Genomic DNA, 27,875 nt, shown 5'->3' with positions numbered 1-27,875 from the left:
ACACACACACACACACACACACACACACACAGGCATGGAAGTTGTCAGGTTGACCACAGCCATTCCTTAAGTATCTTATGTATCCCCATAACAGGTCTGAGGTATGGACTGAAAAAATTTTTGACCGGGGGCAGCCCTACGATGAGGCAGAGTGAGGCAGCTGCCTCAGGTGGTGAATGCTGAGGTGTGGGGAGTGGACAGAGCTGTGAGCACCATGGGGTCCACCCTGCAGTCCCTACACTAGCCTGCTGGCCTCAAGTACAGTGGACAACACTGTCCCTTTCACCAGTATTGTGGCAAGAGTCAACTACCGGTCAAATTGGCTTTTGTATGTGCCTTGGGAGAGGGCGCCATCTTTTCCTTTGCCTCAGGCAGCAAAACGTCTTGAGCCAGCCCTGCATTTTACTATGTCCAAGAAAGAGCCCCTCTCTATCAGACCTGCCATACTGTTGGTTCAAACCTCCTGTGACACGCGGACCAAAACCCAAAGAATTCCTGTTGCCTTGGAGACCATGTGGTGCCCTTCATATATTACTGGACTCCAACTCCCTTCAGGCCTAGCCAGCATGGGCAACAATCAGGGATGAGGAGGAGCTGTAACATTATCTGGTGGGTACCACGCTGGCTACCCCTACTTTAGAGGGTGATTAGTTTTCTTCCATCTGGCGAAAATAAATAAATAAATCCATGTATGCAACTTTATAGAGATGAAATTACATGGCACACTGTAACCAGGAAAAAAACAACTCTAAACAGTCTTGCAAATTTGAGATGCCTAGCTCATAGCTAGTGAAGAAAATTAGATTTGAAAATGCACCTTTTTTTCATAATTTTAGAGCTGCTGCGTTGAGCTGCGTGGCATTCACAGTGTTGTGTTTGGCAAGAGTGGCACTTTTCAATCCATGTTAACATTTTCCCTAAGATACACAGGTTCAAGCACTTTTCTATTGCAAATGCAAAAATGTTCCAGAAATAAGAAAAGGTCGAAGATTTCTTCTGCTCAAAGATATTCAGAGTGCAAGCGTTTTACACCAAACTCTCCTAAGACCCCCTTCTGTAAAAACCAGTAGGGATTTCGAATGCAGCCAAAGCTATTTTTAAACTGCAAAAACAATGTCAGAGCAACAGACAAAAAAATGTTCGGAGTCAGAAAGGGCATCCAACATCAGGGAAGAAGAATTTCATATTTATTTGTGTATTTTGAAAATGTATGAAAGATAGTAGGGCAGGGGCTTAATAACTTGCAGGATCATATTGGATAACACAGAAAAACACAGCAAAAACAGGGCCACCGATATCAGAGCTAAAAAGGCAAGATGGTGAGCTGGTTTGGGCACATAATATTAAACCATAGTTAAGTGTTTGTCAATGAGCTGCAGTGGCTCATATGCTGGTGAACTCTCCCTTCAGGGTGACCATAAGGACACTTTTGGAAGCTTCCACAGGTTTTGATTGCTTGCCATACCATCTGAATCCATACAAACTGTGGTTGATCTTAACTGTGGTTAGTAAAATCCAACCAACTTCAAGCCATGGTTTATGAAGCCAGCCATTCATCATAGTTAAGGTCAATCACTGCTTACGGTTCAGCGGACTTTCTAAATGGCAGTTAATCTAAAACGAAAGCAGAACCTTCTATCTCCCCCTTTGCAGCTGTGCCAGAGCTTGCTAAAGCTCATGTTCATGCTAAGTAGCAATGAAATGCAAAGTGGCAATTGACAGGTGGAAAAGAAAACCAGAATACTGAGCCTTGCATGACCCTCCTACAAGCTAGAGTGTCCTAGAGGAGGACATGGCTGGAACCCGGAACAGGATCCTGTTTGGAAGTGAGAATACAATGCAACATTGAGGGATAATTCCCACCTGCATGTCCTACCACTGAGCTTTGACACCTCCCCACCAACACAACTTTTAAGACGAAGCTAGAGAGGCATTTGCCAGAAGTACTTTGCAAGGAAGAGACAGTAACTGGGTTATCTCATCCAACACGCAGCGCAGTGGAAGTGAAGAGAATCGCATCACCTGCACTGACCAGATTGAGAGAATCTGTGGCCCTCAAGACTCCAGCTCACATCAGCCTCATCCAATGGTCGTGGATGATGCAAACTGAAGTCCAACAACATCTGGAGGTCCATCACTGAACTAGCTAAATCAGGAAAGCATGCTTAACTCCTTCCCATCTTCAAAGGTCCCCCCAACCTTCATTGACTGCGGGGCCAGCTCACAGCAGGGGCTCATATTTCTCTCCAGCCCCAACGCCACTGCTGCAGATAGCCAGGGCACCAATATTGCAGCTGTTGGTCAACAGGAGTCAGGTGACACAAATAGGATTACAGTGGTACCTCTGGATACAAATGGGATCCATTCCGGAGCCCCGTTCGCATCCTGAGGCGAATGCAACTCGCATCTGCGCGTGCGCAGGTCGCCGCTTCCGCGCATGACATCATTTTGAGCCTCTGCACATGCGCGAGCAGCGAAACCCGGAAGTAACGAATTCTGTTACTTCCAGGTCACCGCAGAGCGCAACCCGAAAGCACTCAACCTGGAGCAACTTCAACCCGAGGTATGACTGTACAAGTAAAGGGTTCAACACAGTGCATTACTATGCTTCAGTATATCCTGACTCATCAACTGTCAGATCTTTCATTACTGCTTAATGGCCCTCCAGCTGTTTTGGAACTACAATTCCCATCATCCCTAGTCGCTGGTCCTGTTAGCTAAGGATGACAGAAGTTGTAGTCCAAAAACAGCTGGAGGGCCAAGTTTGGCCACCACTGGCTTAAAGACAGAAAGGAATTTGAGGGCTGAGACAGCTGGAATGAAGGAAAAAAATGAGTATAACAAATCAAATGATAATGATAATGATAATGATTATTGTATTTATACCCTGGCCATCTGGCTGGGTTGCTCCAAAATATGGAATATTCAGGAGGAAACAGACAAAAGCTTAATGTGAGAATTAAAATTCATTCACTTTTTTCTTAGGATGCATGGTTTAATTGCACTATACTACTGATTATATTAGATTTAGGGATGAAACAGGAAAACACACAGAGAAATACTGAAGTGTATTATTGCTTCAGTAATAATACAAAGCATAATGTTGCTGTTATTGTATGAGGTCACATTATTTGGATTTAAAAGACAAAACAAAACAATCAGTACAATTCCTAAAAATAAATAAAGGGTGGTACTTAACTATGTTTTACTCAGAGCAGACACATTGAAATTAGTGGGCCTACTTTGATCATGCTTATCAGTTTCACTGAGTATACCCTGAGTAAGACACACCTGAATGGAGTCATGCATTTCACTCCCATGTCTCAAACATGATGGCAAGATTTATGAGTGCAGCAGTACCTCAGGTTAAGTACTTAATTCATTCTGGAGGTCCGTTCTTAACCTGAAACTGTTCTTAACCTGAAGCACCACTTTAGCTAATGGGGCCTCTCGTTGCCACCACGCCGCTGCTGCGCGATTTCTGTTCTCATCCTGAAGCAAAGTTCTTAACCCAAGCTACTATTTCTGGGTTAGTGGAGTCTGTAACCTGAAGCGTCTGTAACCCGAGGTACCACTGTATACAAATCCAAGCTGTCTCGTACCCTGAGATTTCAAAAGAAGTTATTATCCAGTACATTTATCCAAAGGCAGTTTCATAGACATAAAGGGTTTGTTTGCGTATAATGCTAAACTGTGGCATAGCCAGCATTGTTCTGTGCACACAACTTAGGGAAACTTGTATCCAAACTTATTCTGCTGGTGCGAGAGCTTGACTACTTTGTGCTCTGAAATCAAAACATGAAAACTTCCAAGAATTTCAATAGTTTTGTGAGAAGTTATCATAAAGTGAATGAAACTAAGCAGAGCTTTACCTGGAAACTTTCGCACCAAAGAAAAAGGACTGGAGCTAGGTTGCAATAATAAGTACACTTATAAGTACACATAAGGCCCGCTGGACACAACTGGGTTTACTTCGGAGTCATGAACAAAATTACCCGAGTTCAAGTCCCACTGCCGCACATGGGGAATTGTGGAGAACGGCAGGACTATCTTGGAAGCGACAAAAGGGCATTTCAAGTTAAGCAAGAAGTTCCAGAAAGAGAATTTAATTCATCATGTCAAACTGACATTTCAAAAAAATGAGCGCATACTCAGCACCAGAACCAAGATAAATAAAACGGTAACATAAATCATGAGTTCAGAACACAAACCAGTGCAAGCTCCCATTGAAATTAAACAGGAGTTGTCCAACATCAGAGCTCAATGCACAGAACAGATAGCAGGTGTATATCTTCTGCTCAGAGAGATGGGGAGAACCAGTGGCGTTTCTTTCTGGAGGGATGCAGGGGGACGCACACCCCTAAACATTTTGTGAATCTTTGTACTTCTGTCCATTTACTGTATTTATTTTTCCCAAACTGAACTATAAAATGGTGATTTTCTTGAGTCAAAATGAGAGTATCCCTAAACATTTTTTTAGAACAAAAGCACTGGGAAGAACAGATTCTGATCTCAAAAATATACAGTGGTACCTCGGGTTACCTACACTTCAGGTTACATACACTACAGGTTACAGACTCCACTAGCCCAGAAATATTACCTCAGGTTAAGAACTTTGCTTCAGGATGAGAACAGAAATCGTGCAGTGGCAGCCCCATTAGCTAAAGTGGTGCTTCAGGTTAAGAACGGACCTCTGGAACGAATTAAGTACGTAACCAGAGGTACCACTGTATGAACACTTACAAACAATTGTAAGTGTACCAAGCAAGAGGTTTGTTTCAGATAATTACCTCCCCCCCCCCCCATCGGCAGGGAACCTGTGGCTCTCAGTGATGCTGGACTCCAATTCCCATCAGCCCCAGACAGCATGGCCAGTGGTCAGGGATGATGGGAGTTGTAGTCCAACAACATTGGAAGGGACACAGGTTTATGACCTAAGGGAAGAAAGAAGTTCCAATGGATAATAAATTTACAGACGATTGAGGCTTGCACTTGGAATTGCTTGGGAATTCTAAGAAATGGGAGGGGAACCAATGCACTTTTGACATCAGTGGTTCAAGACAGGACAGTTTTGAAAGGTTCAATCTACCAACTTGATTCAAAATAGCATCTGATAGCATCCAAACACCAGATGAAAAACTGTTCCTTGATCACAGGAACCATCATGTAAAATGAATGCCTGGCGTGTTCTGGTCCATGGGGTCACGAAGAGTCGAGCATGACTAAACAACAACAAATCTTTAGAGGTGTCCAAAGCACAGCGTCCAGACAACTGGAGATTCTTTTAGGAAGGAATGCCTACAATGTATTGGAGTTGTCTACAAAAGTATCATCTTATGTCCTCCACCCTCACCAATAACTTAGTTTTGAAATTACAGATTTTTAAAAAAGAAACATGAAAGGAAACTCACTTGAACATCTGTTCATGTCTGGGGCTCGCAGACCGTAGTACCCTGGCGGGCAGGAATTCAAGCATTCCCCATATTGCCTCATTCCTTCCCTTCGGAGAAAGAAGAACAACTTATGCTGACATCTGATGCATCCATTGTCCTTTGAGCAAGACAAACAGCCTTTGCAAATTGGATTTGGTCCATAGTTGGCTGTGGAATTAAAAAAGAAGACGACGACAACAACAGTATTAGAACCCAAAAATAAGCATGTGGCAATATTTATCTTCCCTTTAAAAGCCTGCATAGAGGAAAAACAACAACTGAAGGAGAGGGCAGGGAACTTCAGCAGACATGATAGCGAAGTGGGCACTTCCAATTTGCTTTGGAAGTGAAAGCTCCATTCACTTCCCCTCCCCCCCCCCCACGCCATGTGGTATAGTTTAACAAGCCAAAAATTATTACTATACGTGCATAATACTAAATGAAGTTGGAGAGCAACTTAAGCAGTCAGTGGACAGTGGTGGTCTTCTTGTGTACAAATGGTAACAGCAACAATAAGGATTAGGTTCAAAGGAGGAAAGTGGTTTTTACTTCAGCATAAGCCCACCTTTTCCCCCACTGCGGCATCTGCAGTCTAAATTTGAGATCAGTTAATCTGTCATAATATGTTGTAGCACTAAATTAATCTCTTGTTGCACTTGCAGAATGTTGCTGAGCACAGAAAAGCACAAGTTTTAAACTCCACCATCCGCTCTTGTGCTAGTGGACAGAGAACAGTGGATTTAATTTGAAAATTAAAACTAAGAGAACATTCTTTCCTTTTGTGATATTTTTAAAAGAATGTGTAATTAAAAAAAAAGAATCTAACTGTTCTTTTCTAGTTAGAAGATGGCCAAAAATAAAAATCTACACCTGTGAAACTAGCATTCCCCGTTGATTTCAATGGGGCGTAACTTAAGTCTGGATCCAACCCACTGTTACGTATTCAGGAGGAAAACAAGCAAAAAATGGAGGGCTGAAAGTGGCTCCACATGGAAGCAGACGAATTCCTGTAGGCCAGGTCTATCACTGGCTATTAGTCATGATGGAAATATGGAACCTTCATAACCAAAGGCAGATTGCCACTAAATACCAGTTGCTGGGGAGGTAGGAGCAGAAAAGGACTATGACTTTCCAACTATGTTTCTGGGCCATAAACATGCCAGTTTAGATCTTGTTTTTGAGAGTTTCCTACCACCAATTTCACTTCTATATCCCAGCTTCTTGGTAGCCCTCCAAGAAATCTTTATCTTATGATGGGACTTTGGATCAGCCAGGGTCTTGAAAGGAGAATCCTTTAAGTCTTAAAAGTTTAAGATGTGCGCCAAGAAGACAACCAGATTAATCCATACAAGGTTTATTAAGTGAAATTCTAGCATAAATAGATCAGTGGAAATTAAAGCCGGCATTAGATAAGACTAATGAGCAAAGACAGAAGCTGCAAAAATAAAGGCTTATGGATTACTGGCTTCTAATGCTTATTTAACAGCAGACCGCATGTAGCTCTTCTGTGGCATTTTGAACATTACTTAATGCAGCTTGGAAAGCATTGCCTGTTAAGGGCCTGAAGACAAGACAACCGCTTGCTTAATGGGCATGTGCTGTGGCAGGATGAGAGAACCCACAGCCTGGAGCTGATATTCCAATTCTCTGTAGCCATAAAGACTCTCCCCAGGCCTCTGTACTCTCCTTGAACATTTGGCCTGTCTTTTTCTTGCACTATCTTCTCTTTGAGCCCCCCACCCCCCAAATCAAGCGGTATATAAATTTTATGAAATAAAATAAACAAACGTACCCATCTCTGTAACAGAGTGTACACTACTTTTTTAACATCTGAACTGTTGTGCACACAGGCATACAGACTGTACACTTGTTGAATGTTGCATGTGAATGCTTTTATGAGTGCACAGCTTAGCTACTTGTGTACACAGATGGAACATAATGGAACACCTCTAAGGAAGTGTTACTTTGTAAACTAGGAAGGGGGGAAATGGAGACTGTTTTGATTCCCAGGGGCTGATGGGTTTTAAAACCTTTCTTCCACGTCCCACCTTGTACCTACAGTGGTGCCTCGCAAGACGAAATTAATGCGTTCCGCAAGTTTTTTCTTCTTGCGAGTTTTTCGTCTTGCGAAGCACGGTTTCCCATAGGAATGCATTGAAAATCAATCAATGCGTTCCTATGGAGACCGTCCGGGGACAGAGGGGAAGGCGCCCTGTTTTAAAGCAAGGGAAGGGGCAGCGGGGAGAATCGCTTCTCCCTGTTGCCGCCCCTTGGTTCAAAAGGGGTCCGGGGACAGAGGGGAAGGCACGCGCCTTCCCCTCTGTCCCTGGAGATTGCGGGGCAGGCAACCAAGGGGCAGCAACGGGGAAAAGCGATTCTCCCCGCTGCCCCTTCCCTTCTTTAAAACAGGTCCGGGGATAGAGGGGAAGGCGCGCGCCTTCCCCTCTGTCCCCGGACCCCTTTTCAACCAAGGGGCGGCAACGGGGAGAAGCGATTCTCCCCGCTGCCCCTTCCCTTGCTTTAAAACAGGTCCGGGGACAGAGGGGAAGGCGCGCGCCTTCCCCTCTGTCCCCGGAGATTGCGGGGCTGGCAACGGGGAGAAGCGATCTTCTCCCCGCCGCCCCTTGCTTCAAAAGAGGTCCGGGGACAGCGGGGAAGACGCGCTGCGCTTCCCCGCTATCCCCGGAGCTTGCGGGGCAAGCTTCGTTTTGCGAAGCAAGCCCATAGGGAGATGCGTCTTGCGAAGCGGCTAAGAAAACGAAAAACTCCTTCGTCTAGCGAGTTTTTCGTCTTCCGAGGCGTTCGTCTTGCGGGGCACCACTGTATCTTCACTTAACACTTTCAACTGGGAACTTGAAGGACAACCCATTGCAAAAGAAAGACAGGCCAAATCAGTTTCCAGACAACAAACCCATTCTTAAAAACCTTTCCTCTATCCTCATTTTTAACATGGAATTGTATTTACCCGATTATTCATGGGTAAATAAGTAGCATGGGTAAATAAGTAGTATGATTGTTCTTGTGAGTATAAAATTAGTGACAAGACATTGTGCTTCATATAAATGCATATAAATGCATATAAATGCATTCAAAATATCACTGTATTTGTCCATACACAATCTATGTCTTAAAGCAATCTCTTTGTATGTTGCAGGAGTAGTCAAGCCTTCTATCCATAGTACAAAGGGGGGGCATGGTATTATCTTTCCAATGAAGCAATATCAGTCTTCAAGCAAAAGTAAGAGAGTTAAGAAACAGAAGAGGATGCTGAACTAGATAGACCTTTGGCTATCATGTTTTTATAGCATCCTACAGATAGGCATGGATACACAGGAACATTCCTGCAGGGAGTTGAAGATCACACTGGGCCATTTGTTGCAGACAGCATGTGTGTTTCCTGAGGGAATCCCTGCATTTCTTGGGTGGTTGGAAACATTGGGTATAAGGCTTGTGCCTCTCAATGTTAGAGACATTTAAGTGTTCAGAAATGCACTGGCTGTCACTACAACTAAGTTTAATTGCACACATGTGTGCCTAGGGGAGATACACAAAGATTCGTCTCCAAAGTATACGTCCAGATCAGGCTTCCTCAAACTTGGCCCTCCAGATGTTTTGAGACTACAATTCCCATCATCCCTGACAACCGGTCCTGCTAGCTAGGGATCATGGGAATTGTAGGCCAAAACATCTGGAGGGCCAAGTTTGAGGAAGCCTGGTCCAGACCAAGAGAAGTAATAGTACCACTCTATTCTGCCTTGGTCAGGCCACACCTGGAATACTGTGTCAAATTCTGGGCACCACCATTTAAGAAGGATGTTGGAACGTGTGCAGGAATGTGTGCAGAGCTAGAACGTGTGCAGAGGAGGGTAACCAAGATGATCAAGGGTCTGGAAACCAAGCCTTACGAGGAACTGAAGGAGCTGGGTACGTTTAGCCTGGAAAAGAGGAGACTGAGAGGAGATAGGATAGCCATCTTCAAATATATCAAGGGCTGTCACATGGAAGAGGAAGCATGCTTGTTTTCTCCAGCTCTGGAGGGTAAGACTTAGACCAATGGTTTCAGGTCACAAGAAAGGAGATTCCAACTAAACATTCAGAAAACCTTTCTGACAGTAAGAGCTATTTGGCAGTGGAAGAGACTCCCACAAGAGGTGATGGACTCTCCTTCTTTGAAGGTTTTCAAGCAGAGGTTGGATGGCCTTCTGTCATGGATACTTTAGCTGGGATTCCTGTATTGCAGGGGGTTGGAGTAGATGACCCCGGGGGTCCCTTCCAACTCTAAGATTCTATAATTCTATATACATGGAACTATATCCTGGTTGGCATTACCAATAACTATTGGCCTTTGCCTATTTCCACTTCTTCCATCACTACTCCCCACACCCTTCCATTTATCCCGCTAACTACAACCTGCACATTGTTGCCATGTACTTATGTCTCAAATATTGAAAACTAAATTTGTTTTTGTCAAGTCTTTTAATATCTGAAATATTTCAGCTCGCTGCTCTGGACCAGCGTTAGTCTCACATGCAGGTGAATAAACAGAGATTTAATTTTTTCCCCTTTGATGGCTTGTTTATTTTGTCTTTTATTGTAAGTTTCAACTTTTTCCAAGCCCCAAAATCTGCAGGGATCCAAAGATGTGGCAGTCCAACAAAAACACAAGCCCAACACCAGATCTACCCAAACAGCAAAAGGCGAAAACACACACACACACACGTTTGAAGCATTTAAAAAACTGAAGCAAAGTGAAAGAGAGCAGCACTTAAAGTCAAGATGTGCAGTGGCATAAGGAGGAAACCAAATAACATGAACTGGTGTTGGCTATTTTACATTTGGGACTCATTAGTCATAAAGCTAAATGAGAAACTGAACAAAAAGCAGGCAGGGGTTGTACATTTAGGGAGGGCTGGCGGACACTGTTCAACATGATTTCATAGCTGCCCTCCAAAGCGAGATTTGAGTAGTTGAAAACACAGAGGAAAGGAGAAATTTGAGGAAATTGCTGCACCAGCTTGAGAGACTTCATGTATCCAGCTCCCCCTTCACATTTCATAAGAAATTAATAATAATAATAATAATTGCATTTCTATACTACCCTTCATCCGAGGGCAGTTATGTTTACAACATAAAAACACAGAACATCGTAAAAACAACACACTTTTAAAGGCCATAGATTGTTTAATTTGCCAAAAGGCTGGGAGAAGAGGAATGTGTTTGCCTGATATGAAATGAAGGCACCAGGGAACCCTTCCTGGGGAGAGCATTCCACAAGTGGGGAGACACCACAGAAAAGCCACCGTTCTCATGTTGCCACCCTCCGGACCTCATGTAGATGAGGCACACAAAGATGGGTGCACCTAGCAAAGTATTTGCTGCACTGCATAATAGCAGGTGAGTCTTCTACATCAACTGTTACCTTGATCCTTTTAGTGGCAGATGACAGGAACTGAACATGTGGCATTCTTCATGCAAAGCCGAGAGTTATGGACCTTTCCCTTTGGGACAGAATAAGCCAACTGGGGGTAGGTGCTGGATGTATATCTAACCTATTTGCCCATTCTGTTTTCACACCATACTGCTATTGCCAAACCTGCACATACTTAGTCTTCCCTAAGGGAGAGCAGATACGCCACTCAAACCTTCACACCCTGAAAGCTGCTCCCCAAGCAATGATGGACACCAACTTGGATGCCCTTAAAAGAAGACCAGACAAATTCCTGGAGGATTGTTGGCATCCATCTGTCTCGAGAGACAATAGTGTGCACCTCTAGGGGTGAAGTCAAACCACTGCATTAATAGCAATAGTGACTTTCCCGGGGCGCAAGCCTGGGCAGTGTGTATGGAGGTCCTGGCTGCCCAGACAACAAGACTTCTTTCTTGGCCCCACTGATGTGGTCCAAAAGAACACAAGCAATACACCTGACACCAGCTTGGCTGCAGGAGCTGCCAGAAAGAGGCGTACAAGGTGCCACCCAACCACCTTAGGGACTCCACTCCAGATTTGTGCAGAGTTTACACCTTAGCCTTTTCGTCTCCTGAAGGTATTCCGCAAGGCAGCAGAAGTTTAGGATCTGAGTTTCCTTCTCCTAGATGGGATGCCTTCCCACGTGACAAGCTCCATCTGCCCCTCGCTTCCCTCTACACCTTTTTGACCATTCGACCTACTGTTGGTTTTGTCTGCTCAATCCGCCCGAGCCTGTCTTTGGGGTTTGAGACCCATTGTATGAAGGCCATCCAATGATTACCAGTCATGGTGGCTATGTTCTAAATCAACTGCCAGAGGCCTCCGATTGCCAGCTGCTGGGATTCATGAGTGGCAAGAGTGCTGTTGCTTTGGGGCTCTCCATAGGCATCTGTTTGGCTACTGTGGGAACAGCCTGCTGGACTAGATGGGCCCCTAGTTTGATCTAGCAGGCCTCTTCTTCTGCTCTTATGACAGGTGCAGTTCACACTGGGGCTGAGCTATGTTGGCAGATGATTCTCCCAAACGATATCTATTCCATTCTTAGGAGGGACAACTTCCTGCATTTCCGCTTCAAATGATGCCAAACGGGGTGGTAGGAAGCTCACCGGGTGATGTGTCCTGCGTCTACACAGATAAAACTATACTATTCAAGTAAATGTAAATAATGGTTTTATTGTCATTGCATTAGGTCATAACAAATCAGCTGCAGAATTAGAGGAAAACAGATATGCATGGCCTGAAAACAGTAAGTAATAAACCAAATAACTGAGGGTGTCCCTGGAGTTATTTATCACTGACAGAGGATTATTTCTGAGCATCATTGTGGTTCCGAAATAAGCTGAGCAACTTCATGATGTTTGTGGGGAAGTAGCTCAGCTGACTTACAACCCTGGGAGGAGTCATTCCTTGTCAGAGTGGTATAGTTGAGTTTTTTTTACTAGCTCTGCTATGGCTTTATTAGCAAAAAATTCCAGATATTACCAGTGGATGGTGTAATGGGCTGCACATGAAGTCAACCACCATGGAGCAGAGTCAATGTAGTATACAGAGATGGAGAGGGGTGCGTCAGTGACGAGGCTGGCATGGTGCAAATTTGCCAGTGCATCTGCGCTGTGCCAACCTTGCCAAAGCCGAACCCTTCGTCTGCTGCAGCAACTCATCTCGGATAGAGCTCAGGTGAGCAGTGCAGCCCCACTGCACCATCCTCTGCAGCCAGTTAGAAAACATCTACAAATAAAGGGGAAAATAAAAATTATGCATCTTTTGGAAGCAGTGGGCTGCAACCAGCATTGCTGCTCCACTCCTGCAACCGACTTCCACAGTGCAAATTCCTAAGCAGCGCCCTGTGTGCCCTCAAAATGTTCTCCAGAAGGTTGGGAGGTCCTGTGGAGCATGTCTGGCAGAAGGAAACACAGGGCGAGGAGAGGAAGGGGAAGTTCCACTGTGCAAGTGCTGCACAGTTTTTATTCTTAAAAGTGCTGCTAGGTTCAGACAAGGCATGTGCAAGTGTGAGACGATGTATCTGTTTTGTAAGGCTATAGCTGATAGTCCGTTGCGCTGGGGCTTCAGGCGGGCCAGAAAAACTAACACAAATCATCCTTACAGGCCAAGGAAAACACTGAAACAGCAGTTAAGCTTGATTACAAAACAGCGCCGAGTTAAAAGTGGGTAGCAAGTAAAAACTCTATCCCACTAGGACTCTAGCAAAATAAAATAAAATAAAGTAATTGCTCCATTCTTAGGATAGCCTTAGACCCAACAGGAAATCCAAATTGCCCGATTTCTTTCCCTCCGCCTCACTCCACCGCCAAAAAAAAGTTTTGACTTTCAGTTCAAAGTACTTCATTTGTATCAAAGTCAGGCTGGTGTAGATCACTTTGAAACTCCCACCCTTTTCACTAAGAGTCTAATTATGACTGCTTTGAAGCTAAATGCCATGGATATATAATGCATGGGCCTTCCCTTTGGATCCATCTTCCTTTTGAACTCCTGCTTACCTCTTGTGCACCAGCAGTTAATGTGTGAGTGCAAAATGGAAGGGGTCTATAATTAGCAAAAGGGAAGGGAAATCCCTCGAGATGTTGTTTTTAAAAAGTGTCCTTGAGAACATGCGCTCCTTACAGCTTACTATTTAGTTAAAACACACAGAACATGAGCTTAACACAGACAAGCTACATTTTTTAAAAAAATAAATAAAAAATTAGTGTCTCTTAAAACCTTTCTAAAGTCTCTATTTCCTAAAGGAAACAAGGACCTCGCCAACTTTAATTATACTTTCCTCCAACTGGAACACTCCGTAAGTCTTAAATCCCTTACTTACTTTTTATTGCCAGTAATTAGGCAGAGCAGAAGTTGCGTTTCCAAAAGACAAAAGCTGTTTAAACATTAGGAATTAGGAGGAATCAGATAACCTACTTCAGCTAATGCATCTTTTTCTAAGCTCTTTTAGACATTAAAAGCAACAACTTGTTTTTGCTTGAATGATATTTTAGGCCACAAATTTGTCCCGGATAAACAAAGTTTTAAATATTTGTGTATCGTTTATATAGTCTTATTCCCAAGAGATATTTAAACAAACTTAAATCCAGGCTGCCTATTTGCAAGGAGTTAATCTGATGAGATGAAGGCTAAAATGTACTAATAAAACCTTTGTGTTTTTAAGAGCCTAATATTGTGCTAGGTGCATTACAAATTACAAACAAGACCCCGCCGGAATAATAAAACCTACAGAATGACTTGACTGGCACCTGACCTTAGAATAATTTAGCTCCCCTGTGCATGTGCAATGTCTGATCACAACTGAGTGCCTCATTTGTACAAGATTTTTAAGATTTACTTCCATACAGGAGAGAACCTCTATCCACATGTAACTGAACCCGCAGAAAGCACTGTTCTGCATTGGAAACACTGCTCAGAACAGGGGTGAGCAGCCTGTGGCCCTCCAAATCTTGATTGGATTGGATTGATCTTTATTACGGCCATTGGCCCGTCACACGACAGTTTCCCATACCAACATAATATACTTAAACCTCCAAATTTAAAATCGCCAAAACTTACAAAAGACAAACAGGAGCCAAAGCAAAACAAAAACAAAGACCACCATCATACATTACAGTAAATTTGTAACCTAAACATCGCTCTCTGCTCATAAATTAATCAAGGATATCAATGGTGATATCACCTAATTACATCCTAAAACATAGATCATGGTTTAAAGGGATTATCCAAGGCACACAGGAGTCCGTTTCTCTTCTTTAGGGATAGGACGCTGATCAAGAATCTGGCAACCATGAGTGATCTTTTTTTTTTTTTTCAAATACATTTTTATTAAGGTTATACACATAACAAACATACAACCAAATACAAAAGAAAAAATTGTAACAAAAAAAAAGAGTCAAGATATACAAGCCAACTTTATCCTCTCTCTAACTATACAAAGATAGATTAATCTGGCTATTTCACAAAACAGTAAAAGATTAAAAAAAAAAAACCACAGAAACCGCCTCCTGGACTTCCTTCCATCCTTTTGGTAAGTATCGAATATCTGCTTCCATTACGTATTTGATTTTTAATCTATAGGCCTAAATTCACACGCTGGTAGTATTTGTTCTGACCCCGCCAATCACATTAAGCATTTATTCCAATATAGTGGAATATATATGGTGGATCTCACCAATTGAGGTTTTAACGGTGAAGAAAACAAACATGGAGGAAAAAAACGCCACCTATGAAGAAATGTTAAGAAAAACAGACCAAGGGCCAAGACTTAGACCTTATGAAGAGATAAAAAAATCTATTCACTGGGTGGTTGCAATACCACCAGGTGAATGATTTGCTAAAAGAGGACAAGAAGAAGTTGGGTTTTGATGACAAAAAATCAAAATTCAATGTAGAAGTAATAGAAGGTAAAAACAAAACCCTATCTAGAATCTATGACATACTTTTAGAGTGGTATACAAAGGATGAGGAGGTGAAGGAGGCAATGATTAAATGGGCAATTGACTTTGGTTATAACATCGATTTTGAAAGGTGGCTGGAAGTGTGGAATTGTAACATAAAGTTTACAGCATGTATGTCTTTGAGAGAAAATGTTTGGAAGATGCTATATAGGTGGTACCACACCCCTGTGAAGTTGGCCAAAATGTATAGACTAAAAGATAAGAAATGCTGGAAATGTGGGGAGGTGGAGGGTGACCTATATCATCTATGGTGGACATGCAAAAAGGTGAAAGGCTTTTGGGAATCGGTTTACAATGAGCTTAAAAGAATATTTAAATACACTTTTCCCAAAAGACCTGAAGCCTTTTTGCTGGGAATGACGGGTAAAGATATTAAGAAAGAAGATAGAACGATATTCCTCTATGCCACCACAGCAGCGAGAATTTTATTGGCACAATATTGGAAAGTGGAAACTATCCCCAATATAAATGATTGGCAAATTAAAATGATAAAATATGCTGAGCTTGATAAATTAACAGGTAAATTAAGAGACCACGATGAACAGAAATCTCTGAAAAATTGGAGTAAATACTGGAACCATGAGTGATCTTAGGGGGTCATCATCAATTAGGAGATATCTTAGTTTGGCTTCAATCGTATCATTGGCAATTCCCTTTAGATATTGAGCAAGAAACTTGCTCCTGGCCGGTAAGTGAAAAGCACAGTCAAGAATTATGTGATGCAACAATTCCGGTGCCCCACAATTACAATCACATAAGAGCGATATCTGTCCATTGGAGAATCTATTTCTCAGCACGTTCGATGGGAAGGTGTTGAATCTTGCCTTTACAAAGGCATATCTATGAGCTGAGGAAGTTAAGGAATTCAAATAGTTTGGGAGCCTTAAGAGGGGTAATAAACCAAGATTTAGAGGTGAGCAGGTACCATTGCCCAAGACCATTTTCTGCTGCAAGTCCATCTCCTCTAGTTTACAGGTTACTGTTCTTTTAGCTGGAACTATGTCCTGCTCTAGTAATTTGGATGGGGAAATTCCCATTGCCGTAAGTCCAAATCTTGAGGAACGTCAACTCCCAGCATCCACAACCAGAATGACCAATGGCTAGGGATCATGGGAGCTGTAGTTCAGCAGCATCTTGAGGCCCAGAGGTCACCCACCCTGGGAATGATTCCTCAGATTTCAAACAGCTCTTTGCTCAGTAACATGTTTACAATCCTGAGGAACATACAGGGAAATGAGTGAAATAATTTTGGTCTTGTTTAAGAGAAATGGATCTGCACAGGACACCAAGGGGATGGGGAGACTGTATACTGGACATGCTTCAATGGGAACCCCAATAACCTATGTTACATTTTTCATACTCTGTGCTAGACTTAAGTCTGTTCTGCTCTGCATACACAGTCTAACACTGCACCAATGCAACAGGAGAGATTTGAATAACTGCAGATGCAATAGCATCATAGTTATCCCTCCGGCACCTAGATGAATATTTATTTTATTTTATATTTTGCTCTCCCAAGAAGTTCTGGGTAAAATCTGCTGGAAAATAGAATTCATGAGGATCTCAAGTAAAAGCAGTTGCCCAGTGGAAACCTCTATCCCAGAAGCCAGTTAATAGGTATCTTTCTTTCAGGATCCAAGAAAGGTCATTCATAAGGGACTGGCAATAACGTTGCCTGCTAAACAGGCTCATTAATGCAGGGGTAGCCAAAATGGAGCCCTATAGATGTTGTGGGGCTCCAACTCCATCAGCCTTAGCCAATATGGCCAATGGTCAGGATTGATGGAAGTTATAGTTTGAACAAATCAGGATGGCATTGGCTATTCCTGGATGAATCGCCCATACTTTTCCTGCATGCATAAAGAAGTCAATCACTGAATACAGGCCACCTGAAACATAAAGTAAGACTGAAAAGGAAACTTCTGCAGTTCCCCAGAAGGTACTAACTTTCGACTTAATATACTTTATGATGCCCAAGTTATCTACAAAATCTCAGGGTAGATGTGGCCAAAGCTGTTGGCCACATAACTTCAATTATAGTCTAGACATGCAGATGGGCACAGGTCACAGTGACATGATGTCTGAACCTAGGTGCCCAAGGGCACATTTTAAGTTGGCACTCCAAATCCAATTTTGAGAAAAATTTCAAGTATTGCCGTCATTTGAGACATATTCGGGGCCTATTCAAGAAAAAAACAGGAAAAGCTGACACATTCTTAGACATGGCATTGTAAAAATCTAACCCACCTGCCAACACTTCTGTACGTTAAGTGGGAAAATCTGGCACGGTGATTAAGACATTTCCTATTTACTGGCTCTTTCAATCCCTTTATACCTAATGCTCAAAGCTAAGCTTCGATCCAACTAAGAAAGGTAGATTCCTCCAGCCCTTTAGGGCAAGGCCTTGCAAAAAGCTCGGTTGCAGCGTACAAAGCTCTCAAGCACCAGGTTTTGGAAGCCATGCTAAAGATGGCTTTTTGGCTTCTCAGCCAAAGGATATCCAGCCAAATTCAGTAAACAATATTCCCGTAGTCAGATGTCCAGCTGAACAGCAGCTTGTGACGGGCTAGAGCTGGCAAATGCCAAAATGTCAGGCAAATTTGGAAAAGTGCCAGGCATGTACAACAGATGCATCGGGGGAGATGAAGGATATTGACAGGAAGCCAGGCAGGAGTGTGAAATATGGGGAGGAACGGAGGAAGGAAGTGGCACTCACGTGAAAACAAAGGAGGAAGGGAAAAACACACACATAGTTTGGAGTCAATGAAGAATATGGAAAGGCAGAAGTGCTGAGAGCATTGTCAGAAACTCAAATATATAAGCTAGGTGCCAAATGGCTCCTTAAACCACAGATACAGTCGCCAAAATGGAATGTCTAGTTGCCATTTTGGGGTAAGATCGCTCTAAAGTCTTAGATGATGGGGACTGATTATCAGTTAAACATCTGGCTAGTTCAGGTGACAACCTTGAGAACGTTAAGTTTAAGAACTATGAGAACTTTAAAAATCACTTGACAGTCCGCATCTATATTGGCCTATTCCTACCTCTTTTTCTTAATGGTGGCATGGACCATTCATAACATCAGAATATTCTTCACAACTGTGGGGTAAGTGAAGACAAGCTGCAACAATTAGCTGTAATATCGTTCGCAGCTCCTGCTCAGGCTACACAGAATAAGCATGTGGGTTCCAGAAATTCATTCAGATTGTGCAGATAAAATATAACTGATAGAATTCTACAGGATGGGGGATTAGTGTGTGAAAACAATCCAGATCCAATGATCCTCAGATGGTGCAGATGTCAGGCAGCATCCTGGAGCCCAGGCATCTTCACCTGGTCACAAGTGGCCGATAGCTAGGTACAAAAAGCGCCTGGCCAATTTTGAACACTGGCTGCAAGCACCATGGCTGTTTGCTAACATCAGGGGTGTGGAACTGGATCTGGGTGGTGGGCCAAGTCATTACCTCCCCCCACTCCATGCCCATGACCAAATATGGAAGAAGTGTTGGGCACCTGTCAGTCACCTGATCTCATAATGATGTAAAAGGTAGAAGAAGAAGAGTTTGGATTTGATACCCCACTTTATCACTACCCGAAGGAGTCTCAACGCAACTAACATTCTCCTTTCCCTTCCTCCCCCACAACAAACACTCTGTGAGGTGAGTGGGGCTGAGAGACTTCAGAGAAGCATGACCGGCCCAAGGTCATCCAGCAGCTGCATGTGGAGGAGGGGAGACGTGAACCCGGTTCCCCAGATTACGAGTCTACCGCTCTTAACCACTACAGCACACTGGCTCTCCAGCCCAGTCGCGAACGACTCTGGGGTTGCAGCGCACATCTCACTTTACTGGCCGAGGGAGCTGACGTTTGTCCGCAGACAGCTTCCAGGTCATGTGGCCAGCCTGACTAAGCCACTTCTGGTGAAACCAGGGCAGCACATGGAAACACTGTTTACCTTCCCACCGGAGCGGTACCTATTAATCTACTTGCACTTTGACGTAGTTTTGGTAACTGCTAGGTTGGCAGGAGCAGGGACCGAGCAATGGGAGCTTACCCCATCACGGGGATTCAAACCGCTGACCTAGGCTCAGTGGTTTAGACCACAGCGCCACCCGCGTCCCTAATATAATGATGTAAAGTGACCCCTTTTTTGCTCACATGGTATGAAATGAAATCATGCAGGCGAATGCACAGCCGTAAAGCCCTTTGCAGTGACCTCCACAAGACCAAGTGATCAGGCGGCTGGGAAACCCCTTTGCACATCATGCCACAAACCACTGTGACAGAGTGCTCTGCAATGTGTTGTGGAAGACCTGACAATCAGCTGGTTTGCAGGGCCTTATAAAGCAGGGCTTTGCCAGTGTTGCTTATCAGCTGGTGGGCTGTGTCTACAAACCACTTTTGACTGAGTCAAGATTTTACCTGCCTCATCGGACAGGTGAGTGTGGCGTCGAAAAAATGGCCCCATGAGCCAAATGAGGAAGCCTGGAAGGAACTACCTAGGAAGCTAGTGGACACTCCTTCATCTGAGTTTTTAAACAGAGGTTGGGTGGTAATCTGTCAGGGATTCTTTAGTCAGCGGTTCTCAACTTGTGGGTCCCCAGATGTTGTTGGACTGCAACTCCCATCATCCCTGAGCTCTGGCCTTGCTAGGTAGGGGTGATAGGAGTTGTAGTTCAACAACATCCGGGGAACCACAGGTTGAGAATGGCTGCTTTAGATGGTTCCTGCATTGCAGGGAGTTGGCCTAAATGATCCATGGGATCCCTTCGAACCTTAAAATTCTATGGTTCTATTACATTACAGTGGTATCTCGGGTTAAGTACTTAATTCGTTCCGGAGGTCCGTTCTTAACCTGAAATTGTTCTTAACCTGAAGCACCACTTTAGCTAATGGGGCCTCCTGCTGCTGCTGTGCCGCCCCTGCACGATTTCTGTTCTCATCCTGAAGCAAAGTTATTAACCCAAGGTAATATTTCTGGGTTAGCGGAGTCTGTAACCTGAAGCGTATGTAACCTGAAGCATATGTAACCCAAGGTACCACTGTATTATGAAACTGTACGTGGTCTAATTTTAGCTGTTTCCCCATTTCCTTTGTTTTAAACCAGTTTGAGCTGATGCTTTTTGTGGAAAGGCAACACACAAGTAAAACAACGATGATGAATGAGTTAATAAAATACATTTTGTCATTGCAGGACAGCCCCCAGACTGCATTTTGCCAGTATCTTAACATATGGAACTTCCATGCAGTTTCCCACAACTTCTGTGACAGTTTTGCATTTAACTCATGAGCTCTGCAGAATTAAAACCGGGCATCAGGATGCGTCCATGTTCACAGAACAATAGCCATTGCGTGCAAGAGTTCATCACTACAATGACAAACAAGTGTGTCAAGTTTTGACTTTAAGTTAAACCACTTCCTCAACCCGGCTTCTTGACTATGGGGATGTGTGGGAGAAGAGCCTTCATAAACAAGCCTGCAGGGGGAGGAGTCCACATGATTCAACTCTGAAACAAACTTTACTAATACTGACGTATCAACACACAATGAAAAGCTACGTTGAGCATCTTGACTGCAGCTGTTCAGAAGCGAATGCAAAATGCATCCATTGTATTCCATAAAAATCTAATGATACATATCACACATAATAAAGAGATAATTTCTAGATCACCACTGAACTGGTTGATTTATTCTATTAATCATGATATAATACTTTGAACAACAGTTCGTGAAGTTTAGCTTGCCAATACTTACTGGGCACCCGTAATCTCATCCGTTGATACATTCAGATACCACTTTGCAGTCACAGACATCAGTACCTGATTGTGTGTATAAAATTTCATTTACTGCTGGAATACAGGGAGCTGACCAAGTCAGACAGGCCATTGGCCCACCAAGCTCAATATTATTCACTTAAACTGGTAGCAGCTTTCCAAGACAGAGGCTGCGAGGGAAGAGTTCTGTTTTTCATTTTATTCCTGAATGCCCTGTTCATTTTATTTTCAATTGTCACAGCAGGCACGTCCAACTCCCAAGAGACTGCAATCTACTCCCAGTATTAAAAAATTGGCAGTGATCTACCCATTATCACTGGGGTGAGGAGGAACATGCATGGGGTGGGTGGAAGGAAGGGGAGGATTGCCCAGAGCTCCTGAGGTTTTTTTAGGGGGGAAAGGCCAGAGTTGTTGAGCTTGTTTTAGGGAGGAAACACTAACCATTAACTACAATGCTAACAAGTGCACAAAACAATAAAGCCAACTAACATTGGCAGTAGACTATAAAAGACCGCCCTTTAGGGACAGAGTGAGGGTGTGTGTGGAAACACTGCTTTTAATCCCGTGATCGACCATGATCATCCAGGGATCTACGTGTTGATCGCGGTCGACCAGCTGGACACCGCTGGTCTACAGCATCATTACTTTCACTTCTCTTCCCCTACTATAGCTTTTTTGTTACTTTTTCGTTTCTGTGGACCCGCCCAGACATCCTTTGTGTTCATGACGCTATTGGGGAATCTGTTTGCAAGTGCAAACAGTTTTCAATAATATTCACACCTGCAAAACAAAAACAGGGTGATCATGCTGCTTGTTTCTGGTCGGTGCATATACCATAACTTCCTGATGAAATCCTGTAGCTTTTTCTACCACAAACGTGCTGGCTTATTTTTGTCCCACGTTTGTTGTGCTATATAGTCCTCCAGTCAGCAATAATGTGGTTAGATTAGGGAATCATAGAATTGTGCAGTTGGAAGGTCAACTAGTCCAACTCCCTGCAATTCAGGAATCTTTTACTCAACATGAGGCTCAAACCCACAGCCCTGAAATTAAGAGTCTCATGCTCTACTGACTGAGCTATAGTATCACAGAACAAACTAGGGCAGGATATAACCACTTGCTAATGCACTATTTTTGGGTTAGGAACCTGCTGCAGAATATTCATGCAATAAAACACCAGCCTAGAAGGGCCCTACTTTTAATATTATGGATACCAAGGCTGTCATTTGATGTCTATAACTCTGGTCTTTTCCATGTAAATGGGACATGTTTTTTAGGCATTGCATTACAAGATGTGTCAAGCTTCAGGCAGGTTGGAGACAAGGACCCCATTTTATAAGCAATCAAAAAGGAGTGACATCTAAGCTTCCCAACTTGACAGTTTTCATGTCTTTTGAGCATTCAGATCTCTCCTACCTACAGAAGGTTCCCTGTATACATCATTTTGTTAAGCAATACAATGCCTCTTGTCTGTTTCAGGAACTCCTATGAGAAATGAATGGGAGAAACAAAAATAAAAGATTTCCATTTATTTCTTCCATTCATTTTGATATCATTATTAATTTTTGACAAACAAATTGGTTAGGCATCTGCTCTGTTTTTCATTAATTGCGAAAGTGAATGCACACCTCTCCTTCTGGGTTTCAGATAGGCAGAAATACATTCCCCACTAAGTCTTAACTAGTGATGGAGACCCCCAATACAGATTGTTGCCATCACAACCACACTTACGACAGGGTAACCATGATGCGGGTGGCGTTGTGGTCTAAACCACTGAGCCTAGGGCTTGCTGATTGGAAGGTCGGCGGTTCGAATCCCTGCGACGGGGTGAGCTCCCATTGTTCAGTTCCAGCTCCTGCCAACCTAGCAGTTCAAAAGCATGTCAAAGTGCAAGTAGATCAATAGGTACCGCTCCGGCGGGAAGGTAAACGGCATTTCCATGCACTGCTCTGGTTTCACCAGAAGCGGCTTAGTCCTGCTGGCCACATGACCCAGAAAAAGTGTCTGCGGACAAACGCCAGCTCCCTTGGCCAGTAAAGCGAGATGAGCGCCACAACCCCAGGAGTCGTTCGTGACTGGACTTAACTGTCAGGAGCAGTGGCGTAGCATGGGGGGTGCAGGGGGGGCCGGCCGCACCGGGCGCAACATCTGGGGGTTAGGGTTAGGGGCGCAAATCCACGGGTTAGGGGGCGCAAATCCACGGGTTAGGGGGTGCAAATTACTTGCCTTGCCCCGGGTGCTGACAACCCACGCTACGCCACTGGTCAGGAGTCCCTTTACTTTTAACCATGAATAAGATTGTACTGTTTCAGCAACTTCACTTACTCATTTTTCCAGAGATTTCTAGCCACAAACATCTAGTCAGGATCTCAACTATTCTTCCTTATACTCTATGAACAGGAAACACCCATTTCATTTAATGCATTATTCTACTCAATTTATGGGTGACAGGATTGCTAGAGCTGGCCACACAAACTGTTAGTTGTTTTCAGATCTTCACTGCCTCATATCTGATAAGACAAACTTTGCTATGACTTCAGATGCCTCCAATTAGGCTTTTATGAAAGCATCATTTTCTACCTGCCTTGTACAGAATGCCATGCAGCTCCCATTTCCATTCTGCTGCGCTGCATCTTCAGCTTATTTGTCACATATGAGGAATGGAAATCAAGTTGGGAATACAATCGATATTCACTATTGCTGTTGTTTTCCATCCGCAAATGATGTACAATTACACTTTTCCTCTTTTGCATTCTGTTTCCTTTGCTTTGAAATAAATGGGGTGGTGTGACATAACTTACATAACTAATTGTGTAGATTGCACAAGTTATGAGATTTCACCACAGCGGACGATGAGACAAATAATGTAGTTTTTGGTGGAAGATGAACTGCAGTGGAATGGAAACGCTGCTGTATGCCACAAACATGGGACGGAATAGGAAAATATTCCTTTTTACATCCCTGCTGAACAGACACACATTCCAGTTATCTGGCTCAGGCTGTTGTAGGTTTAAGCAGTTTTCCTTTTTAAATTGAATTTCCTGGCTTCTGATGACATAAGTGGGTCGCTCTGTGTTCAGTTTCTCTGTGCAATCACATATGCATTACAAGTGACTTTACTGTGCCTTATTATAGGAAATGAGGTGCTCTCACTTACCAAACAGCAGCTTCTTGTTAAAACTCCATGAATGCACAAACAAGTGTGCCTTTGTCACAGGAGCTCAAGTTCAAATGCACAAGGATCAGATAATGGTTTTTGGTGTGTGTTTTTTAAGGAGTGTACATGGCAGCATGGTTCCACTTAGATAAGAAGCAATCTCAAGAAGTATCTAAATCAGATGCTCTGGGACTAAAATAGGTCCTAAGGGATATATATAGGCTTTTTCTCCCCCATTTATTTATCATGCACTCATTCAGCCAGATAACTGGAGCATCCAAACATACACAAAACTAAGGGTTTTAGATATCCACAGTAATATTCCACTGACTTTAATTGTATCATTAAACAATACCTTGTCTTTCTAAATAAATATATAATAACGACACTTCATACCCCAATAAATAAAAATCCCTTCTCTGATCCAACCTGTTATCGTAAGTAACATAACACATAAAATTTATAACACAGCATACTTCTAAAAGTACACAACATAGCAACTCACTATACAGTGCTACCTTGGTTTACAAACAGCCTGGTTTGCATACGTTTTGGATTACAAATACGTCAAACCCTAAAGTGCATGTCCCGGTTTGCAAACTTTTTTTGGATTACAACCCATTTTTATTTTACTTTTTTGGATTACGAACAATTTTTTTGGGTGGAGGCCCCATTGGCGAAAGCACGCCTTGGGTTACAACCTGTTTTGGTTTACAAATGGACCTCCGGAATGGATTATGGTTGCAAACCAAGGTACCACTGTATAGCGATTAACAAATTGCAACAGCAGCAGGTCTATGGCCATAGAGTTTTCTGCACGTGTTAGCTGTAGCATCTGTGCTGGTCCTACCTTTGCCCCATCCTAATCTCTTGCACCCAGCAGATCTAGGGGTTAGCATTGCTTTCAAGGCAGCCAGCAGGCAAAAAAGGTTATCTCCCCATTCTGGCTGTTGAGAAAATTAAATTCACTCAAGGAGCACTTCATTGCACATTTGTGCTCTTCTACCTGTATGCCCCTTCTCTTCCCCCTCGTTATAAGAGCATGAGAAGAGCCTGCAGGATCAGGCCAATGGCCCACCAAGTCCAATATCCTGTTCTCACAGTGGCCAACCAGATGTGGGAAACCTGCAAGCAGGACATGAGCACAAGAGCACTCTACCCTCTTGTGTTTTCTAGCTACTGGTATAAATAAATAAGTAAATAAACAATAATAATAATAATAAATGTTTATTTATATCCTGCCCTCCCAAGCCGAAGCCAAGCTCAGAGCGGCTAACAACAGTAAAGGTAACACAGTTTACATAAAATCACAATCAATTAATTGAAATACATTCTAAAATCAATTCATTCTAAAATCAATTCAGAGTCAAATTAATGGCAACCATTGGGCTAGAGTTCTATGAGGATTACAGAAGGAGAGAGGGGGGGTCAGACTGTGCCTTGGCTAAAGGCCTGGTGGAACAGCTCTGTCTTGCAGGCCCTGCGGAAAGATGTCAAGTCCCGCAGGGCCCTAGTCTCTTGTGACAGAGCATTCCACCAGATCGGGGCCACAGCCGAAAAAGCCCTGGCTCTGGTTGAGGCCAGCCTAACCCCCCTGAGGTTAAAACCAGCACCTTAAACCTGATCCTGTACTCCACTAGGAACCAGTGCAGCTGGTATAGCACCGGGTGAATGTGATCCCGCGGCAAGGACCCCGATAGCTGGTAAAGGAATATCGGTGATAAAGTATGCAATACTTAGCTGATTCAGCAGAAAAGTGAATTGACCACGAATAATGATCTATTTAACATCATTGTGGTTAAAAGACAAATTAATTCTTCCAATAATAAAGGGCTGTTCCATGCTTGGTCAATGAATGAATGAATGAGAAGAGGGGAACAAAACTAAGACCTCAAAAAGGAGAGAACCAAAATCATTTTGAGGAACAATTTATTATCCCAACATCCCTGCATTTTATGGGCTGAATATGTTAACAGGAAGTGGTGAACTGTCAGAGGTATGTGTAACTATGCCTAAATTATAGCTGTAAAAACCAGCTACCCCAATTCTTAGAGAACTCCTAGTTAGAACCTACTCAGATTACACAAAGATAATAAAAGGGAATTAAGCTCAGAAGCCAAAGGGTTCCTTTGCCCACACATTAAACATGAACCTAATTACCAGTGTTCCCTGGAATGGCTGTCTGTCGGGCACAGCGCTCTTATGAAACAAAGAAGATTTATTCAGCCTCATTGCAGGATTCCACAGGGCTGAAATGGCTATCGGTTAGCAGAGTGTTTTCAATGCCATAAAAATGGCAGCAACGGGGAGAATGATTTTTCTGAGCACTTTACTGGTAGAAGACATCCACAATAACATAAAAGCAACCCTGCTGGATCAGGCCAAAGGCCCATCTAAGGCAGCATCCTATTCTCACAGTAGCCAACCAGAAACCCATGGGAAGCCCAGAAACAGGATCTGAGTGCAATCTGTGATACAACAGCTACTTGTATTCAGAGGAATACTGCCTCCCAAGAGTGGATGGAGAAGAAAGTTATTGTGGCTACTAGTCAGTGATAGCCATTATCCCCCAGGAACTTGTCTAATCTCTTGTAAAGCCATCCAAGTTGGTGGCCATTAATACATCTTGTTGGAAAGAAATTCATTGTTTAACTGGCACTGTGGGTTAAACCACAGAGCCTAGGACTTGCTGATCAGAAGGTCAGCGGTTCGAATCCCCACGACAGGGTGAGCTCCCGTTGATCGGTCCCAGCTCCTGCCAAACTAGCAGTTCGAAAGAACGTCAAAGTGCAAGTAGATAAATAGGTACTGCTCTGGCGGGAAAGTAAATGGTGTTTCCGTGCGCTGTTCTGGTTCGCCAGAAGCGGCTTAGTCCTGCTGGCCACATGACCTGGAAGCTGTACGCCGGCTCCCTCGGCCAATAAAGCAAGATGAGCGCCGCAACCCCAGAGTCGGTCATGACTAGACCTAATGATCAGGGGCCCCTTTACCTTACATAAAGAAGCCATTTATTTTTTGGTCTGCCCTAAAACAGCTCTCAACATTCCATGGAGAAGCCATGGCTGAAGTCCCACCATAGGGCTTTAAATGTATGAAATGAATGTGTCCCAGGTTATCAAAACGTTTCAAGCTTGCTGGGGAAAGAAAAGGAGTCTTCGACAAGACCCAGAAAACCCATTATGCACGCCTTGTTGGAAATAGCTGCTTTTTAACGGCCTGTGGCTGAAAAGGTCCATAAATACTTTTGCTTGACAACAAGGAGGTAAACAGCAAAGCATTGCAGCTTTCCAATGGGTGGGATTGGAGAAATGAAGGAGGAGGGGTGCACACTCAACTTCTGAAGACACTGGCTTTATAAAAAAGACGGCCAAGTTGTCCCAATGTAAGATCTCTAAGCCATGAAGTTTGCTTGGTGGAGCTGCATTGTTCTGCTGAGTGGAGAGAATGCTTGTTTGTCAGATGCAAGATGAAGAAGTGTAGTATGAGCCATTCAATAGCTAAGGTTTCTGCCCCAGTTCTCTCTCTGCCAATTAGGAAGGGCTGGCATCTTCCATTCCTAATCTAAGTCCTGCCATGATTCCTGCT

General features: G+C 43.4%; 1 protein-coding gene across 2 annotated transcripts in view; it reads right to left on the bottom strand.

The window, feature by feature from the left end:
• The window catches only part of RSPO2 (R-spondin 2), a 105,001-nt gene that overhangs the window by 40,112 nt on the left and 37,014 nt on the right, over positions 1-27,875 (bottom strand). For both annotated transcript variants that reach the window (XM_081874782.1, XM_081874783.1), the window contains exon 3: positions 5,412-5,600. In XM_081874782.1, coding sequence (XP_081730908.1) covers positions 5,412-5,600 — 189 coding nt within the window. The remainder of the gene's footprint in view (positions 1-5,411; positions 5,601-27,875) is intronic.

The sequence above is a fragment of the Podarcis erhardii genome (assembly GCF_964252035.2).
Source record: "Podarcis erhardii genome assembly, chromosome: 8".
Taxonomy (NCBI): Eukaryota; Metazoa; Chordata; class Lepidosauria; order Squamata; family Lacertidae; genus Podarcis; species Podarcis erhardii.
Note: the sequence above shows the minus strand (reverse complement) of the source record. Positions and strands in the feature narration are given on the sequence as shown.